General features: G+C 38.5%; 1 protein-coding gene across 1 annotated transcript in view; it reads left to right on the forward strand.

Annotated features, from left to right (window-relative positions):
- tspan18b (tetraspanin 18b) overlaps positions 1 to 18,410 on the forward strand; it is a 60,936-nt gene extending 42,526 nt beyond the window's left edge. Inside the window, exons 3-9 of the mRNA XM_014983789.2 lie at positions 7,177 to 7,272; positions 9,801 to 9,995; positions 10,235 to 10,309; positions 14,213 to 14,311; positions 14,490 to 14,663; positions 15,305 to 15,388; positions 16,836 to 18,410. Coding sequence (XP_014839275.1) covers positions 7,177 to 7,272; positions 9,801 to 9,995; positions 10,235 to 10,309; positions 14,213 to 14,311; positions 14,490 to 14,663; positions 15,305 to 15,388; positions 16,836 to 16,883 — 771 coding nt within the window. The 3' untranslated portion in view covers positions 16,884 to 18,410. The remainder of the gene's footprint in view (positions 1 to 7,176; positions 7,273 to 9,800; positions 9,996 to 10,234; positions 10,310 to 14,212; positions 14,312 to 14,489; positions 14,664 to 15,304; positions 15,389 to 16,835) is intronic.
- Positions 18,411 to 21,048: the final 2,638 nt, after the last annotated feature.

A 21,048-nucleotide genomic window follows, 5' to 3' on the forward strand; every position in this document is an offset into this window, starting at 1 on the left:
TTTAAACCAAATTTGCTGTAAAAGCAGCCCAGAGATCTGTTCACCACCAGACAATCTTTTTCTTGTTGAAACTTTACTTTTACGTTAGTTTGTCTCATTTCCAGTGTAATAAGATATTTGCACCAGAAACTAGACCACAAATACTTGGTGGGATTTTGTGTTTTTGCAGTGTACAGTTAACTGCAGCCATAAAGGGATTGTCAAGACAAACAAACACCTTTCATATGCGTTTTTCCTGTCGTCATAGTTATTTTTATCTTTTTCAGCCATAGTTGTTGATCTTGTGGCTGCAAAGAAAATGGAGCTCTTGGTGTCTAAGATCGGCTTGGAAAAATGCTCAGGGCATCGCTTCAAAACGCTCCCAGTGGGAGGAATGTAGGTCGGATGGGTTTGTCCTCATTACAGAGCACTGGCTTCTGCTGGTATCATAAAGTTGATTTGGGTTTCGGATCTCATTAATCCGCCACCATTCTGAGGTCCGCAGCCGAAGATCTGCAGGAGTAAACAAAGGGATTCTTCGAGCCGCGCGGCATTTAATGATGTCAGTAACATAAGAAGCGGTTGATGTAAATTGAGTTGGCTTGTGCAGGATACCTCAGGGCAAAGACTGCTGTTACATTGTCACATCAATGACATGCAGTGTTTCTCTCTAAGAAAATATTTCTCTAATCTCATCAGCACAGCATTTCTTTCTGCATCTGTGTTGGTTAATTATAATATCTGCATTTTGTCATACCGACATTAATTCATTCATTTTTGCAAAGCAGCTCACTCGCAAACTTTGAAGTGACTCCATTCCGATTTTTTTTTTTTTTTTCATCCTGTATCTGATCTTTTCATGACGGTCTGAACAACACAGATCGAACTTTTATTCACATGGATATCCGTTACGCATCTGATCTTTTCAAATGTGACCCGAGTCTGGACGGCTTGAACGGTTCGTCCGACCTGAACATCATTGATGCTCGACAAACGTCACTATTCTGCGTCCTGAAACGAGAAGCGAGAAGGAAAACGACAACCATGGTGGACAGTAATGAGGATTGGTTGTTAGTGTGCTGGCTCCGCTTGGACAACATCTTTAAAATATGCTCTACTGTTAGCATCCATGTTTACTTCTGCAAATACTGAGCACTATTTCTTCTTTTTTGCGGTGTGTTCACATCAAACGCATTTGCATGTCAGTCGCATCTGGTTTACATTCGACGTCTATCTGTAGCCGCCCATCGCGACCCGCATCGCACGTCTAGCGCAGTGCGATTTGGAGCTTTTTGAGCGTTTGATGTGTTAAGTGCATCCTACGCGTCCAACAAATAGGCCAGCAACAGAAAACAATGGCTGGAGTGATTCTGACCCATCTGACCCGCCTCCACATAGACTTTGAATGTAATCCAGACGCGTGAAGTTCTAGAGCAAAATGTCAAGCCTCTGCATTCAAAGTGCAAACTCATCGAAGAGGAAGCGTCGGATGCATTTTTGACGGGCATAATGCGTTTGGTGTGAACACACCGTTATGGCGGTTGGCAAAACACTGAGCACCCTCTCTGGGTGACATTATTGCGCCCCCTACTGTACATGCGGGACACTTTCAGGTTCTTTGCAGTTCACACTGGAGATCACATACAAGTCGCACATTTGGAAGTGTGAACGACGATGCCAAAAAAATCCGATTTGAAACAAATCCGAATTGTATCTTCGGGCTGCAGTGTGAATGTAGCCTCTGTGCTGTTGCCCTTTTCCAGATAACAGAATCTGCAGCCCTGAGTGTCTGATCTGTGAGGCTGAGCTGTGATCGATGAGGGCCAGCAGTCTTATGGGAGTCATGGGAAAGGCCAGTTTGTTTACTCTGCACTTTCGCTGTGGCAGTTTGATTTATACGGTGCTGGTTTCCACCTTGTACTGGGAGCCTCACTAGGCAAATACAGTAAAAGCGATCTTAAGCAATGAATTTTAATGCACAGAAGAGAACTGGCCCCACATCTGACAGCTGGGCCGACCCCGAGATGGGAGTGCAGAGAGAAAGGGTGAGGCTGGAAAAGAGATCAGACATTTTTGTTTGTGGTTATAAAAACTGAGAGGTTTTCCAGCAGCCCGTCTCCTCATCCCCTGCTGTGGAAAATACTGTTTGCTCTCTTAAGGCCCAGGGATTGACAGAACGGGCCGTTTCCCTCGCTTTTCTGCGAGACAGTAATTTATGCAGATCTCAATTAAAACTACTGTGACCTCATTAGGCCTTTCAGTTGGATCTAGGAAAAGATGGAGTTAATTAAAACCCATCTCAGGCAATGAGGTGGTTGGTAGCTCAGAGTAGCACTCCGAGGGTAATCAATACGTGAGCATATTGTTAGGATTTACAGAAAGTATTTAACCGTCACTCTAAATCAGCTACGTAATTTATGGGAAAACATAATACACCCTCTGGTTGCTGAGGAAAGTAATAGTTCTCATTGTATGTTAAATCATCCCCAAACCAGACAAAGAGAGTCTCAGTATCTTTAGATTGGTTCAATTTGATTGTCACGGCAACTTACACAAGCTGGCAGCGAGACAAAGAAAAAGCTTTCTCTGTGGCTCAAAACACATCAATACTCTGCAGCAAGTTAAAAACAAACCAACGCCAGCATGCAGTATTAAAAGACAAAAAGATGAGGCTTTTGTTCTAATTAATTATTCATGCAATTTCGATTCTCTGTGAGTCCTGGACTTGAGGCAAATGTTTGGCAAATGTTTTGGGTTTGCTTCACCTCAAAGGTGAATTTCTGTGTAAAGTGAGATCATATTTGACAGGAATCAGACCAGCATTGATCATAACCCAGGTGTCAGTGGAAAGCCCGGCCAACAAGAGACTGAAAGAAGACGTTTCTGTTTTCTTTCTTCTGCTTAGTGGCTTCCAGTGGGCGGTTATTAAATCTATTACAACTCCACTGAGAAGCTGCTTTTTGATCTGGTTGTCACAAAGTTTCAACCTCAACAAAACAACAGATTAATAAAGCAGGGAGTCGTTTAGTTTCTGACAAATTATTAAGTGTTCCCTTAAAGTCATAGCTGCCCCACAGACCGCCTCTCATCCAGTCCTAGCAGGATGTATGGAGAGAAATCCTTGGAGGAGAAGAAAATACGTTTGTTTAATTGCTAAAATGTAGCGTTAATAAAATGTACTGCAATGACTCAGAAACACAAATCTAATTCAACTGCAGATGGAAAGTGGGTTAAAATGCAACTAATTGATATTTTCACACAATATATTTAACTCCAAACATCAGCAGGAACTGGAAGCTGACACTCCACCTAGTGGTGGCTGAAGGTTGCTGCAAATTTATGGAGCACCCTAGGTGACAAGGCGGATGTTTTTTCTTTTGCGTTCTCTCGTAGTAATGTACTGATCAGCTCAAGTGCCATAATTTAATACGGAAGGTCTTTTCCATTGTACTTAATGCTATAAGGTTTTCATAAGGTTTTTCCATGTATATTGATATACATGGAAAAACCTTGTATTTCCATGTATTTATATGTGTATATACTACACGTATATAGTTTGTGATATACGTGTAGTTTTATATCTTTTTCTTTAAAATAGAAATGCACTACAAACCTCTGTGCAAAAGCAAAACAGGCCAAACATGGACTTTCCATCCACTTAGCTGCCATTTTTGTTGCAGCAAAGTAAAGTGTGATGCTAACCAACCAATAGGCAGCAGCTGAAACCTGACGGCACGGCCCCTCATTTGTATTTAAGCATTCTTTGATTGTTATTTTCACACCATGCACAAGGAAAAATAAAAGAGATGAGGCAATGACAAAAGGACAATCACTTGTATAAGGAAAAGACAAAACAAAAGGTATAAATTTCTTGATGAAAACATGTTTAAGGAAGAAGAAAAACAAAAAATATGGATTTCTGCTTTTATTTTTAATCATGTCAGTTTTGGTCCTCCATACGGTAACGCAAAATAAAGATTTTCCCCATGACTCCTAAGGGACTCCGTACAAATTAACTCAACACAAGTAACCACAAAGAAGTTTTTCACATGCAGGGATGCTGACCAAACAAAATAAACTTTTATAACCAACCTGCAGAGACCGTTTTCTGTGGGCTCATTTGAACGCCGTTTGGTGTGAACCAAATGTGAAATTCATGGATGCTGCTTTCTTTAGGCTTAATTGCAGATGGACGAACAGCGCAGATCAAAAGGCAGCGTCTGTGATGTTGGTGTGGGGCGTGACGGGAGCATTAGTGCAGACACGGTGTGAAACCCACTCAGACGTGAAGACGTAATTAACGCTGACTGACACATGCAGGGCTTGAAGCAAAGTGTTCGGACAACAACCACTTCAATTAAGATTTGTTTATTTCAGCAAGACAAACTCATTTAGCTCATGTTGGTAAGACTGAGCTGTAAGAGAAGCTTACAGATTTATGACCAACAATACCAGGTGTGTTCTGGTAATATAGTATAAAACTGGATTAGTGAACTAAATAAACTTAATTAGTTGATTTTTATTTATAAAGATAATTTTTACCCATCTAGTTGTTCCTCATATTGTAAAAGAAACTAAATAGAAACAGTTTTTTTGACTAAAGAAAAGAGCATTGCTGAAATGTTCTGATAATTCAGGATGTAATGTAAACCTTTTCCCTGATAACCAAAGTTAGCGGTTCTGTTGTAGCATCAGTTATATTACAAAATTAGCCACTTTACAGGAACAAATGTCTTAAATTGAAGAAGCAAGATGATGTTTAACATTATTTCATGCCAATCAAAACTAAAATCTGAAATTTCCCCAGCAACAACTTACTCAGGCCCCAGAAATTATTTCAACACAGGATGAACCAAAATGCTGTTTTTACTCCCCCAAACCTGTAAGTGGCGCTGTTGCTAAAGAAGTTAAGCCAGAATACAAACTAATTTCTGCTCCAATACAGAAATTTTCTCAACCTCATCTATGATGGTTCTTACTTTCAACAACTTGACTTTTTGGCTCCTATTGCAACCCGTAGGAACATATCAGCCTTATCATTCTCCACTGGGAACAAGAAAACAATTAATTAGAATAACGATTAACTGAACTAACATCTTCAAACTGGTGTGTTTGATTAAAATGTAAATTACTTCAATAATATTTAAAACCCTCCAAAATATCAACATGGTTGGTTAAGAAGTAGAAATCCTATGAATATGATAAGATTATTGCAAATTTGAACACTTTTACACCTTTTCAGTACAAATTAAGGAGGGCTAATGACTAAAGGTGCATCTTTTTAATATTTGTACTGTCTGAAAATAAAAAAGAAACAAGTTTACAGCTTTCAGACTGTGCAAAATTACAAAATCTTACCAACTAATTTTGGTTTCTTGTGCAAATATCTTACGACACATGAAATAAGACAAAACTAACTTACAAATAACGTTTCAACAAAGGATATAGGATGTTGTTTTTAGTCAGTAATTCCTTAATATTGATTAGAAACATTCTAGTTCCTTTGGCAAATTATTTCACTTATAACGAGACATTTTTCCATGTTGTAAGTGAATTTATCTGCCAATAGAACAGGAATTTTTTCATCAATATTGAGGAATTATTGACTTATAACAAGCTCACATATCTAATAAGTTACTTTTAAATTAGTTTTGTCTCACTGGATATTTGCACTAGAAACTGGACCAGAATTACCTGGTAAGATTTTATATTTTTGCAGTGAATGCCAATTGAATTTTTTGATCATAACATTATTCTCTATTCTAAGAAATTTGAAGTAGTTCTTCTGTTGTAGGAAGTTAGTGGCTGACTTTATGTGCGGGGTCAGGGATACAGATACGGCCATGTCGTCCCTTAATGCACCAGAGGGGCTCTTCATTATCTGGGAGTGCTTTGAGGAAGAACCTTCATCAAGTAAAGTGTGTTTGTGTCAGGTAGAGGGTGAGCTGACGGGCGCACAGGAGCCTCTGCCTTTCATTACATTAACAAAAAGATGCTCTGAAGTAAAAGCCGTCCCCTTTGGGTTAATGCACAAAGAGACTCGGTCAGGAATTACGTCCCTGAAACGCTCAGCAACAGACCAGAGGAACACCATATGTCAAGTGCTGATGGGGAAGCCGGTCATCTGACTCTGGAATAAATTTTATAGCTTAATTCATTTTTATATTCTTGGAAAAGATAAGAATCATGACATCGCCAACGAGTTTAATTTCTTTAGAGAATGTTTGGAGATTAAATCTGGCAAAGAAGGACCTGAATTTAAAGCAAAGCAGCTAACGCACTGTAAAACATTTACAGGTGGTTTAACCTGAAAGTGAAAGTCCACCTGCTGCCTGGAAAATGTAATTTAAGTCACAAGAAAATAGTTTTGGTTTTAACTCAGAAATTAAAGTTCATGAATTTGATTTAACATCAAGACACAAGTTGACTAAACTTTGTTTTTACCTTCATTAATCTTGAATTGTGAGTTTTAACTTAATGTTGCAATTTAAACCAAATAATTATTTTATAATATGCAAGAAAAAAATAAAGAGCCACATTTCTCTATTATTTTACTCACAACATCAAGTTAAAATGAATACTTATTTTACTTTAGATTAATTTAAATTCTTGTTTCAAACTGCAGGAACTAAATTTCTGATCTGATGATGAATTTTATTAAACATCCCAATGAATTCAGCTCAGAAACATTTAGTGAGATCAGGACATTATCCTCAAGCTTTGCTGACTGAGAATTGCATTAAAATGAACATTTGCCTTAATAAAACACCAGAGTCAGATCAACGTAACGCACTTCCACCTCAGGAGACAGAAACATGCCGCTAAGCATTCTGGGAAATAGTTCCCACTCCTGTCTTTCTCTTCTTTCAGTTTTTAAGTGCAAACCTAAAAACTCAGTTTATTCAACTCTTGGAGGTTTGACTAAATTAATAAAAAGTTAACACAACTTACTGCTGTAAGTTTATCTTTCACAAACTCACATTTAGGTTCAAAATCTGAAACTGGATAAATTTATTTGACTTAAAGAGTAAAAGATGGTAAACACAACTAAATGCGGCTCTAATGTTTTACGGTGCAGTCTTTTATTTGTTGGCGTTTGGTGTTTTGTTGAACTCATGAAAATGCGAACAGGTCCAAGCGGAGCGCCGTCGGCCGTATGGAGGACTGATGCGCGGCGTTTTCTGCTTTTCCCTGCAGGGTCAGGGGGAGGCTTCAGCTCGGGGGACGACCATGGAGGGCGACTGCCTCAGCTGCATCAAGTACCTCATGTTTGTCTTCAATTTTCTCATCTTTGTAAGTACTTTTCATCTCTTTCTCAAATGGCTACCTCTGAAGTTAATGATTTAAGATGGGCCTCTGACTAATGGAGCCGCATCTGCATTTCATTAGACGAGGCAATCTTGATTCCATCAAATTCTCTTTTGATTAAATTTTAGTGTGCTGACACACATCTGAGGCTCACTGTGCCATATGGAGCTGGTGACTGACACCTGAGTTTATCAGACTTGATAAGACAATCAGGGGTAATCCCGTTAGCCGTGGGGGGGTGGGGGGGCTCAGAGTGGGGAAGGTTTGTGTCTTTTCCTGCTTTATTAGGCGCATCCAAACCATTTAGAGACTCCACTCACATGCGATTGTTCAAGGCTGGGGCGATAAAGCAGCCAGTAGAGCAGAGGAGAGGATGTTTTCTGTTTCTTTTTTTTATTTTTGCTTTATTGTTTTTTACCTCCAAAGCTTTGAAAATGACTCCCAGTTTCCCTAATTCCCTAGTTTATTTGAGCTAAGCAAGGTTGTTTTAGTTAACTAAATCAAACAGAATTACAAAAACTGAAATCGAGGAAACATGTTTTGTTAACGGAAATAAATAATGGGAAGAAACTATAACTAACTGGAATATATGATGTGAAATCAATCAGTCAATCAATCAAGTTTATTTGTGTAGCACATTTTATCAACAAGGCAGTTCAAAGTGCCTCACATCAGAAGAAGCCATAGAAACACAGGGAACGATTGAAACGTTACATTTTGTCTGGCGTCATTTCATCAGAATGTGAAAATTATTTATTTTTTCTCAAATATTTTACGTCAGCTGTAAAATTACGATGCTCCATAATCCTCCTATCGCAAAAAGTCGACAGCAGAAGTTGTTATAAAACGCCAGTCAGTTGGTGATCAACAATAATTTAATACCTTTTTTAAAAATGGGATCTTGTGATGAGCTTTAGCCAATCACATTATCACAAAACAATACTTTTATCTTTTTAATTCTGCACCAAAACTTTACCAAAGTATGAACTACTACTATAACCATTAAAAACTAAACGGACACTAAACATTTAGTTAATGATGGCTAATAAAAACTGGAACCAGCTGAATTATGCAAACAACCGAAATAAAACTAAACTGTATTGAAACAGCCAGGTTCCATTACATGCTGCAGGAAGAAAAGGGTTGCAGTAGAAATGTTGGAGGCTCTGATCTTTCCCCCACCTCAGTATCTGCTTTTCTTAATCACATGAGTGGTTAGCCTGTGGTGGAGGTGGATGGGATTTTGGAGAGACGGAGGATGGTGGAGGATGGGAGCTTTAGCAGGTTGGGGGGTTTTGAAGCAGGGCTGATATCTCTACACTCCCCCCTCTAAGCCATAATGACTGGAGAAACTAAACCTTTTCTCTTTTACCCTGAACTCTTATTTTGCTCTGGAAGTCATTTATATGACTCAGTACAATCTGCTGGGTTTTCTTACATAGAAAGTTTATAACTACTCTGAATGATTAACTGTACTGCTGAGAACTGGTGCAATATAAATAAACTGAACTGGTTTTTACTGCTCTACAATGGCTGCTGGAAAAGACAAATGTTGTTGAGTTTCTATTCAGGATTCTTGTTGATTGTGCAGGAGGCTCCACTTCTGCTTTTCGAAGATGTATGGTTGTATAAAAGCTCTCCTGTTTGCAGCCATTTTCACATGCGAGTGTAAACGTTGAGTTTGAATTTAAAGTGGCAAGACGGCTTAAAGCAGCTCACTCTGAAAGGAAAAATAGGCAGAACTGAGCAGACTGAAATCTTATCAGAGAAGATTTTGTGCCAAATATGCAATGAACATGTTTTTCAAGCCCAAAACCCAGTGGTGTCAAACTCAGTTTCATTTTGGGCCAAATTAAAAATCTAAATGTTGTTAAAGGCCCAGTTGTGCCAGAATGTATCGATAAAACCAATTAAACTGTTAAAATATCAGTAAATGGCTTTTTCAGTATTCAGTAAGTGTTTCTTAAAATAAAATATATTGAACATCTTTTCACGCAGATCAGTCCAGCCAGGATTTTGATTGTTTTGTGGTTTTGTTTGTTTTTTTTGCAATCAAAATCACAGATTTTGTGGCGCTAATTTAGAAATATTTTTAAGGAATTTTTACGATATTTGCGCTAATGTGTGATGTTAAATGTGACTTTTTATTAATCGCCGTATCGATCACAGACTGTAATTTGACATCAGGTAAGGCAGAGGCAGCAGTCACTTAAACCCAAAGTTTTTGACCAATTTTGAGAAAATTGTCAATAAAATCAGAAAAATGTGGTGTTTTTGTGTAAATTTTGTGAAGGGACTTACTGATGTAATTTAGAGTTTAGAGGGCCACATAAAAACTACGGCGGACCAGATTTGGCCCCCGTGCCTCGACTTTGACTCCTACACCATAGACCTATCCTAATTTGTTCAGTGAAGCGTAATAGATCACCTTTGACTAACCAGCCCAGGGCTAATATTTTGTTTGAATTTTTGATTTTTTTTAATGAAATGACCTCTTTTCTGGTCTCCTGCAGCTGGGCGGCTCGTTCCTCCTGGGCGTCGGCGTGTGGGTGCTGGTGGACCCCACTGGGTTCAGGGAAATTGTAGCGGCCAACCCCCTGCTGTTCACCGGCGTCTACATCATCCTGGGGATGGGAGGCATGCTGTTCCTGCTGGGCTTCCTGGGCTGCTGCGGAGCCATTCGGGAGAACAAGTGTCTGCTTCTCTTCGTGAGTTCATCACATGTGCAGCTCTGTTTTCTTTTTTCCTAATTTTTGGAGTTTGAATCAACCAAAAGCGAATCCATCTGTGTGCTTTTGTTCGTCGTGATGTTTTAACGATGACTTCAGAGGTTCACAGACGGCGTGTAATTTGGTTTTTTTACAAGAACCTGGAGTGCAGTTTTCCTGACTCACCTAGCTTGTAATTTTCACACTATCTGGTTTTGTGTTATTTAACTTTATTGCAGTTCTTCATGCTCATCCTGCTCATCTTCCTGGCAGAGCTGGCCGCTGCCATCCTCGCCTTCATCTTCCGGGAACACGTAAGTCGCTTTAGGGAACTTATTATCTTCAATCACGAGTCCAAACGAGCCTGAAGTCGAAGCTCTTCTTGCTTCTTTTTGACTTTGAACCATTTCTGCATTCTGATTACTCAGGCAGAGAGAGAGATCGCTGTTTCAATCCCTGGATTCCTTTTTCTTCTCTAAACCAGGGATATTTTGTTACCTTTGATGCCGAGTCCATCGGCTCTCTGGGACAAAGCAGAGTAACGATTTGTCGAATAACTCACTTTCCTCCATTTAATGTTTTTTGTTCCCAGCTGCTGTTGCACCAGCTTGCATCAGTTTTACTTCTTTATTAGACTCCTCACATCTTTCTTAGTGGGGATTTTCACAGCTTCCACACTGATATCAGGCCTAGTTCAAACAAATGGTGTCAAAAGAAGAAGTGTTCATCGTCCTACACTGAAAAAAGAAATTAGTTGGATCAACTTAATTGAATTGCTTCAATTGGTAACAAGTAATTCAGTTAAGTTGATTATATTTTATTGTTTTTTTCAGTCTGCAGGATCTTTGAAAATAACATGTTAAAACATACATTTAAAATAATTTAAATTCTAGCTGCATTTTAAGTGAATGATATTTTAGTTTTTAGTTTGGAACAACATAAAAGTTTGTAGAATTAAGTCAAAGAGATTTGAATTATTTATTAGAAAAGAATACATGATTTGACTAAGAGGGACTTAAATATGTCGTATTAAACACAGTTAATGAATTAAGCTACAAAAACATAATAAATTGAGTTGGTCAGAAATGCAAACCTGTCATTGACCTCAGTAGTATCAAGTAAAGTCAAAGTAAAAAGTTTCTTAAAGTTAAAGAATGAATTAAGTGAGATTAATATAAATAAGTCCATAAAACTGAACTACAGCTGAAATACACTTTGAATTCAGTAATTTAATTTCAGTGTTATCTGGGAAATGTAACCTTTAATTTCACTCTGTGACAAAAAAGAAGTTAGGAAATAACAGTTTTTAGCTAAATTACCAGTTTGTGCCGCTGGTGTCAGCAGCCAACAGGAGAGCGTTTCATCGTCTGCTGTACCAACTGGCAGAGAGGCAAATCTATGGCTGTACATCTACATTTCTCTAAATTATCCTGGTTTTGCTCTTTCAGCTCAACCTGCAGGTTTTAAATGAATGAAGGACTGGTACTGTGTGTTGCAACAGATTTCAACTTTAAAATGAAAGAGTTCATTATGACGTCCTGTCCAACAAGATTCTGGAGCTTTTAGAAGAAAACCAGACAAACCAACAGCGTTAAAGATGCAGTTAACAGGATCTGCATTTCTATTAGCAATAAAATGGAATTACGAGAATAAATTTGTTAAATGGAAACGCGCAGATTTCAGAAAAACTTACATTTTTGATTGCAGATTTTGCGTTAGCTTGAGGCGGTTTTTCAGCTTTATCAAAATCAAAACAATTACACAAAACTGTTTTTTCCACTTCACAGAAGTCGTGATCATCGACCGAAAGTTAAGATATTGGCAAAAACGATGACAGGAACACTGTAAAACATTTCAGCTGCATTTAGTTGTGTCTACTATCTAAATAAATTTATCCAGTTTTAGGTTTTGAACCTAAATGTGAGTTTGTGGAAGATAAACTTACAGCAGTAAGTCGTGTTAACTTTTTATTAATTTAGTCAAACCTCCAAGAGTTGAATAAACTGAGTTTTTAGGTTTGCACTTAAAAACTGAAAGAAGAGAAAGACAGGAGTGGGAACTATTTCCCAGAATGCTTAGCGGCATGTTTCTGTCTCCTGAGGTGGAAGTGCGTTACGTTGATCTGACTCTGGTGTTTTATTAAGGCAAATGTTCATTTTAATGCAATTCTCAGTCAGCAAAGCTTGAGGATAATGTCCTGATCTCACTAAATGTTTCTGAGCTGAATTCATTGGGATGTTTAATAAAATTCATCAGATCAGAAATTTTGACCAAAATTTAAACCAAATAACTCTTTGGTTTAATTTGCAGCATTAAGTTAAAACTCATAATTCAAGATGAATGAAATTAAAAAACAAAGTTTAGTCAACTTGTCTCTTGTTGTTAAATCAACTTCATGAACTTTAATTTCAGTTCAAACCAAAACAATTTTATTGTTGCCTTGAATTGCATTTTCCAGGCAGCAGGTGGACTTTCTAAGTTACACCACCTGTAAATGTTTTACAGTGCAGTGGTAGAATGATGACACGGCATCTGTTTTTAACAACTTACCGATTGAACAAACTTAATCACCTGTAACGTTCTTTGTGTTTCTTATTTAATGGAAATATCACAATTGAAAATAGTTTTTTTTTTTTTACATTATCAACAGAGTTTTACGCACATCTGTAATGAAAATGCAGCTGCTGCTGGAAACGAGGCGTTTCTCCTCCTGGTTTTAATTCCAGCCTCACCTGAATATTTTTTGGTTGAAAAGCCCAGCCTTAATCCTCTTTCTTTCTCAAACTTTTCCATCATAAAGCTGCGAAGCTCCTACCGACAATTCACAGATCCAGAGTGGAGACAGAAATTTCCTGCACAGCTGTGAAGCTTTTAGAAACGATGCTGGCAGTTTGGGGGAAACGGGAGGTTTGGTGCGGCATCAATGTCAGCTCTGCACATAAATCCGTGATGGATGTCTCCCTGTCAACATCTAAAAAAAAAACAGTCATGGTGGACGGATTCAGTGTGACCAATAAAATTCTTCAAATTTGAATTATAAATCTTGTCGTCTTTGGTTTTCTTGATGAAATTTCTTTTTTTGGTTTGAAATCCTGCTGCTGGCTGGTCACACAAATCAAACGTCATAACTGCCCCACTTCTTCCTCCCGCAGAGCAAGTCGGCTTTCGCTGAACGTAATCAGCTGTGACTTGGCATGTCAGGGCTGAAACAGAGGTGGGCTGATTTTCACCCCCGCAGCACCGGCCCTTTAACCACACACACACACAGAAAAAGAAAAGAGAGCTTCATCTTGTGTTGAAGTGTTGGTGAAAAGCACAAAGTTCCTGTTTGGTCCACTGTAATCAAACTGTAGATGATTTTCCTACATCAGGTTTGATTTGGGAGGTTTGAATGTACAATCGTTCTCTGACGCGATTTCCCTACAAATCTACAAATCTCTGTTCGTTCACACTGCAGCCTGAAACGATGTAATGCAGATTTTATTTTATTTTTTTTGGCGTGGTCGTTCACACTTCCAAAAATATATACGACTTGTATGTGGTCTCTACTACAAACGACCTGAAAGTGTCAGTAGAGGGCGCAGTAACTTCACGTGCTCAGTGTTCTGCCAACCTCCATAAACAGAAGAAGTGCTCAGTGTTTGCAGAAGTAAACACGGATGCTAACGGTGGAGCTTAGCTTACGATTTTAAAGTTGTTATCCAACCAGAGCCAGCACATTAACAACTTAATCCTCATTACAGGCCGCCATGGTTGTTGTTTTTCTTCCCACTTGGTCGTATCAGGACACAGAATAGTGAATTTTGTCGACTTCCTGCCTCTGGTTCTCCAAGCGGCCAGGTCAGATGCACGCATTCAGACTCGGGTCACATTTGGAAAGATCAGATACTTATGATGAAGAAAGTTGATTTTTGTGTTGTTTACTTCAGTGGTTCTTGTTGCAGCACCCCCACAGGCCTGGAGGAGAACAGGTTTTTTAAAGGGTTTAGTTCGTTTGATTCAGTGCTGTGTGAAAGCGAACCGCTCCAACTGAAAATTTAACAAATGTTGCAGTTTTGGTCCCCATTTGATAGTCTACCAGACAGTCAAAGTGAAAACACCCAAAGCCACAGTAGCAAACTCAGAATGGAGTTTATGGAGCTCATTTTGACTCATCATGCGTTCTTGCTTCAGGTTTTAATGGCGTTGGTTGACCTCTGCTCTTTTTGCTGATCTAGCTGACCAGAGAGTACTTCACCAAGGAGCTGAAGAGTCATTATCAGGGCTACAATAACAGCGACGTCTTCACCTCCACATGGAACGCCATCATGACCACGGTGAGCAAAACTCATCACCGTTTCTGACACTCTGCTGACAGTCCGTGGAAACAGACTCAGAGCTAGCTGGCTATATTTAGGTCAATATTTCTGCTCGGTTGGCGCCCACACACAGCCGACCGCAGGTCACTGCGCATATAGGCGCTCAGCAAATGCAACTTCTTCCTCTCCCTTTCAGTTTGACTGCTGTGGAGTGAACAGCCCAGAGGACTTTAAGGACAGCCTGTTCAGGCTCAACAACCAGAATCACATGGTGCCAGAAGCCTGCTGCCAGCGCATTCCTCAGAGCAAAGAGAGGGTCTACTCCAGCCAGGAGCAGTGCCTATCCGGCAATACGGTGATCCGCAACAAGGTGACTTTTGGCACTGCGTTTCCCCTCTCAGCCTGGTTCTAGACCTCCTCCAGGCCTAATTAGAGCATAAAACAGTAGATAAATGCACTCGGGGACTGCCTGTCTCTGCCATGTCTTATTAGTGCTGTTCAGTCTTGGTGTCACGGTGGGTCATGTGCAGCACGCAGATGGCAGCTTACAGATGAGCCTGTGCATACATGCTTAAATTGGAGGGTTTTGTGGAGGATATATGTGCTCAAAAATAAAGCCTGTTAAGAATATAAAAATAAAGCGTGCTGAGAATTAAAAATATGTGAGAATTCACTCCTAAATCTGTTATTTCATGTGTGCAGGAGTGAGCTCTGCATGCAATTACAGTGATAACAGGTATAGGGAGGTTTTTCCCTCCACCTGTTGTTTTCCATGCCATCGTGATAAAGAGATGGTGGGTGTGTATGTGTGTATGCGGTTAGCTCTGCTTATTCACACAAAGAGTCCTCATTAAAAGGCTGCAGGCCCCGCTTCCCACTCGTTCAGCCGGGCCTTTGTTCCAATCCTCGCTCTATTGAAGCCGTGATGTCGCCTTAACTATCTCTGTAATTGTGCAGATTTATAGCCTATTGATTCACTGCGGCGCATGTCGTCCACATGTGTGTTCTTAGGGCTGCTACTCTGCCGTGGTCGACTACTTCGAGGTGTACATCTATGTCGCTGGAGCGCTGGCTATCGTGGTGTTAACCATCGAGGTAGGAGGGACTTTTGAAATGTTGGGCTTCTTTTCCTGCTGCCCAAATGATCAGGATGTCTATTTTTGAATCGCATCACTGCTTTTAAGTTTAAGGCACCGAACCTGTCAAGAGAGCTGTGGAAAGATCGCCATCTTGTGGTGATGCTCAGTATCACAGGAAGACATACAGCTCTGTAAAAAACTAAGAGCCCACTGCACTGATGCTCATTGAAAACCTGCTGGTTATTCCACCACATATTGATTTCTGAACTCTTCCCGAGTTAAAACATTGGTATTGTTGCTTCTAAATGAATATTGAATCTGTTTTCTTTGCATTATTTAAAGTCTGAAAGCACTGCATCTTTTTCTCTTTTTCTGCTAATATAAGTACTAAATTTTTGCTTGGAACATCAGAGACATGTCAGTAGTTCATAGAATAAAACAACAATGTTCATTTTACTCAAACATTTTATTCAAGCATAGACCTATAAACAGTAAAATCAGAGAAACTGAATGAAACTCAATGAAAAAAAAACTCAATGAACTGATTTCTCTGATTTTACTGGCCTCTTAATTTTTTCCAGAGCTGTATTTTACAGATATTCATTTTTCAACATTCAAAAATTGATCCCAACGTAAAATCAAATCCTACCCTGTTGCTATGGTTACCTATGACAACAAAATGGAAAAGTATAAAAAATATTGACATCAGTCCAACTACACATTATCAAAAAAAAGAAACTATTATCCCTCAAAAAAGGGAATAAATGAAAGTTTGAAAAAGAGAAAAACTCTCAAAGTATTAAAAGTATAAAGCTATGTTTGATTACAGTCGGGTTTGAATCTGTCAACATAGGATGGAAAATGTCTCAACATCAATTTTAGCACAAAAAATCTGATAAAATGTTATTTCTGTTTTTTGTGTGTTTATGTATATTAAGCTCTGATGTTTAGTTTACAGAGTAAATTTGTATTTGCTGGTACATTGATGTATATATAGGTTTATGTAAGTTTATATGCTTATCTGTGCATACATGCACATAAGCAGGACTTATATTAAGACTTGGGGACATTAAATTTAATGTTATTAATGTTTTGGGGGGTTTTTTCAATTAGTTGAATTTACTAATAAGGTGATTTTATAAGCAATTGGTGTCACTATTTTTTATTTGGGGGTTGAATACAATGCATGTCACCCTTTTTTTGTAAAAAGCCATTTTTTCACAATATGTGCTACTTGGAGTTGTTTTTTAAGTCCCTTCTTCATAACTTTGGACAAAAATAATGCAAAGAATAATTTTTCTGTCAAAGCAGCAATGAAGACCAAACACAAAAACACAAATAAACATCTAAAAATATGTTCCAGGAGGAATATTGAGATTTAATTCGTGATAAATTGAATTAATCTGGGTTATTTTGGTTGAAATAATTGCATCTTGTGACTGTTTGCTTTGTTTTCCCTCCAGCTCTTCGCCATGGTCTTTGCCATGTGTCTCTTCCGGGGAATCCAGTAGAAGTGCTTCATTTGCAAATCGCTTTTTTTTCTTGAACAAAAAGGGAATTCAGGAGAAAACAACAAAATGGACATTTGTAAATTTGTGGATCTCCTTTTTTTTATTGTCCAATTGGTTTAAAAAACAAGAAGAAGAAGAAAAATGGCAAACTTTTGTACTTCACAGCTGGACTTTTGAGGTACTGGGTGATAAAAAAAAAAAAAAAAAAAAAAAGAAAACCAGACACAGAAACCACTGAGAGAGTTTAAAAATCAAAGATTTAAAAAACAAACAAAACAAAACGATTTGTGCGTAAAGTGGAAGCAGTAATTAGTGGACCAGGTCTAGCACAGACTGGGTGTTAAGCCTGAGCAGAAGGCACTGCACTGACTTTTGGATGAAGAATATTTATATAGAGTTTTGTTGGCTCAACTGTAAAAACCGTGTTTCACTCTGAATGGCAACCTGTCCCCGTTTTCTTACCGTGTACTGTAAGCAGCCTCCTTCCTCCACATGCCCTTTTTTACTGCCACCTCTCAAATACTGTATCATGTCGGCTCATTATTATCGACCCTTTCCACGTGACGTCACGCTCTCCAGAACTCCGCCATGACGGACGTCAAAACAACCAATGCGCTCCGGTAAAGCCGGTCTAAAAGCAGACACCTGTAACCTAAAGTATCGCTTCTGTTAGTTGATTTAACTTTAAAGTGGTCACAGGGTGCTGCGCGGTCGGCTGCACAAACAGAGAAGGATAGAAACCAAACTTGTCATTTTATTTTATGACTTTTAATGAGGAAAGACACGGCAGCAGCCGTTAATCATAATGTCTTGCAGCTGTCAATAATAATGAGCGGCAGCCCTCGGTGTAACCGCGGATTTGCAGCGAGCACTTTTTACAAGGTAAGAAGTAAGAAAGTACGTGTCTGACGGTTAGTAACCATGGAAACGGTGCCGCACCGCCATGTAGCCTAGCATATATGGAAAAAAACTGGTTAGCATCTCGTCTTTTGTACGTTCTTAACGCCGCTCCGGTTTAAGGGGAAACACTGTTTATGACATAGTGATTTAAATCATGTGGTGTGAATTCAGACAGTCTGTAATTTGGTCAACACGTCAGGAGGGAGGCGGTTCGGGTCGGTTTCTAAGCTAGCTGTTTATATCTCTTGTAAATACCGCCGTCTGTGAGCCCCAGCCAGGTGAGTTACGGTCAGATAAATTAGCTCGACTCCAACTAGTAGAAGCCATGAATAAACTGGCAAGACCAACTTGGGAAAACGATTTCAGTCGCTCTGTTCAAGACTCACGTCCCTCGCTTCCGACGTCCGTCATGGCGCCTTGAAGTGACGTAGTTGAAAAGGGTCATATTGACTGTGTGTGTGTGAGCATGTGATTTTCTCCATAACCCCTCCCAGCCAACAATTCTTTTTTTCTGTTTGTATGGTGACTGTTATTTGGATTAGAAATGTGCTTTTAGGTGGTGACATGTATGTGTATGAATTTGTATTAGATTGTTAAAGTCTGTGACATAAATGGCATTTTAAATGACTGGTTTTGTCTGTTTCTTCCGTTTGCACAATCCCACAGGTAACCGACCTAATTTTAAGAAAATTATTAATTTATTGCCCCTATCGCTTAAATGTTTTGTTATCCATTAGGCAAAAATTTGATTTTTTTTTTTTCTCTCAAACTTAATAGTAAAATCTATTTTCACGCCAGTGTGGAGTGAAGGAGACATTTTTCAAACATGACAGTTATATCATTTTCCCCTGCATGGATGATTCGCCCATTTTCCTCATCAAGTAATTCCTCTCTGAGACACTTATGACATTTGAGGGATTGAAACAAATGATGGGCCATGATATTTGTTAATGGGCCAAATAATAGAAAAATCCCAGCACTGTGCTCAATTTGCTCCTGGGCTCGCGGTAACAAAATCAATTTCACTTTGTCTTAGTGGTTTGATTCGCTCCTTTTCTTCGTGTGAGAAAAGCGGGAAGATAACGGCAACAAAACGAAGAAGCAGTTTCAAAAGCCCTGTGGAAATCAAACCAAATGGATCAAAGTCAGAACAATATGGAATAGCAGAAAAGAATTTTAGATTCTGCAAACATTAATTTATTTAAGTATTTCACAAATGTCCTTAAAGGGCCGGTTTTACCAGAAAGTATTGATAAACCCGATAAGGAAATGGTTCGAACTGTCTGCATTTGATAAGTTCTTCTTAAAATTTTCACATTGATCAATCCATTCAGGGTGTAATTTTTATGTAATTTTTTGCCATAAATTCCAAAAATATTTGCAAGGAATTTTGCAATATTTGTGATTTGTTGATTTTGCAACATAAAAATCAATGGTGGGCCAGATTTGGCCCCCAGGCTTTCTGTTTGACACATGTATTTCAAAAGGTCACTTTTGATATTTTTCAAATATTTTGGCTTTATTTTGACTAACACTATAACCGTAGAGGGTGCACAGTGGTTTTGTAGTGATAAATTTTAGATATTTTGAAATAGCTGTTGCTTTAAAATCTCCTGCCTCAGATGAATATGATGCACTTTAATCGTCTTGTTTTTTCAGTGCATCTTAAATGTATTTATTAAATGTTACTTTGCTGCCCATATGAGGTGTTTTTATCCATCTTATTTTATGCACCCCTGTGAAAAAACAAACATGTTAATTATTGTAAGCATTTCCATCCAGGAGGATGGATGTCAGTTATGCACAAATCTGGAGTCCATGGACAGGAAAGCAAGAAAACTAATTCTGAAGGAGTCAAATTTGTAGTTCGCAGCTAAACATCTAGGGGGCGCAGTGGACGTAGTAGAGAAGATTTTCTGATCAGAAGAGACAAAAATGCCACTTTTTGTCTTTTGTGGTGAAAAACCAACACTTTGCATCGTCATCACATCATTTTCACAGTGAACATAGAAATGCAACATCATGATGTGGAGAAGTTTTTTCTCATTCACTACTTTCTTAGTCACAAATATTTTGGTTTTAATATATTAAATATGCAAATGTTCAAAATTAAAAAAATCCCCTAGTTTTTTTGGGGGGACAGGACCCTTAGCTTAAAGCTCAGGTGTCAAACTGAAGGCTCACGGGCCAAATCTGGGCAACCGTAGATTTTTATGTGGCCCTCTAGACTCCAAATTACATCATCAATAAGTCCCTCCAGTTTTTCACAAATCTGCAAAATTCACACAAAATTAACAGATTTCCTATTTTTTTTCCTGATTTTACTGCAAATTTTTCTCAAAATGTGTGAAAAACTTTGGGTTTAAGTGACTGCTGAATCAGCCTTACTAGATGTCAAGTTATATCTGTGATCGATACGGAGATTAATAAAAAGCTACATTTAACATCATACATTAATGCAAATATTGTAAAAATGATTTCCAAATTATTCTAAATTAGCATCACAAAATCTGTGATTTTTATTGCAAAAAAACACAGAAACAATCAAAATCCTGGATGGAGAAGATGTTCTATATTATATTTTCAGAAACATTTATTGAATGCTGAAACAAACAGCTGTTTATTGATATTTTATCAATTTAATGGGTTTTATCGATACATTCTGTCACAACCGGCCCTTTAAGGGCATTCAGATTTTTAATACGACCCAAAATGAAGATGAGTTTGGCATCTCTGGTTGTAGATTTGAATTAATTTCTGCCTAGGATCTAAATAGCACCAGCAGCCACAAATGATTGTCGGAATGAAACATTTTGTACTTAAATTTAGTCTTTGATCAGAAATATCCAAGCAAGACGAAGCGAGTTACTAAATTCTGCTTCCCCTCTTTGTTTGGAAAACAATCACTTATTTTTTAGGTTATGAACGCCTCAAAAAATCTAAAACTATCTTTGTCTGCAATTGATTCAGCTTGACTGTATTTTCCACAACTGGGCCAAACTGGAAAAAATGGTAAGCATACATCAGCAAACTTAAGTGCTGCACAATAGATGTTCATTAGTTTTGTTTTCATCCAACCAAAAGGAAAAACATTAATTTGCAGATAGGTGCCAGTTCTTTTTTCTTTTTTTCTTTGGCTGCTCAAATCCCAGAAAGCTTTCGTCACAGTTCCAACTTATTTTGTTTCAATAATACTCTATAAAAGGTTATGTAGTGTACTTTATCCTGTATTACATGAACACGTTGGTGTTCGGGCCTTTTGATC

This window comes from Poecilia mexicana, unplaced genomic scaffold (assembly GCF_051168715.1).
Source record: "Poecilia mexicana isolate PSO_F unplaced genomic scaffold, ASM5116871v1 scaffold_6, whole genome shotgun sequence".
Classification (NCBI taxonomy): Eukaryota; Metazoa; Chordata; class Actinopteri; order Cyprinodontiformes; family Poeciliidae; genus Poecilia; species Poecilia mexicana.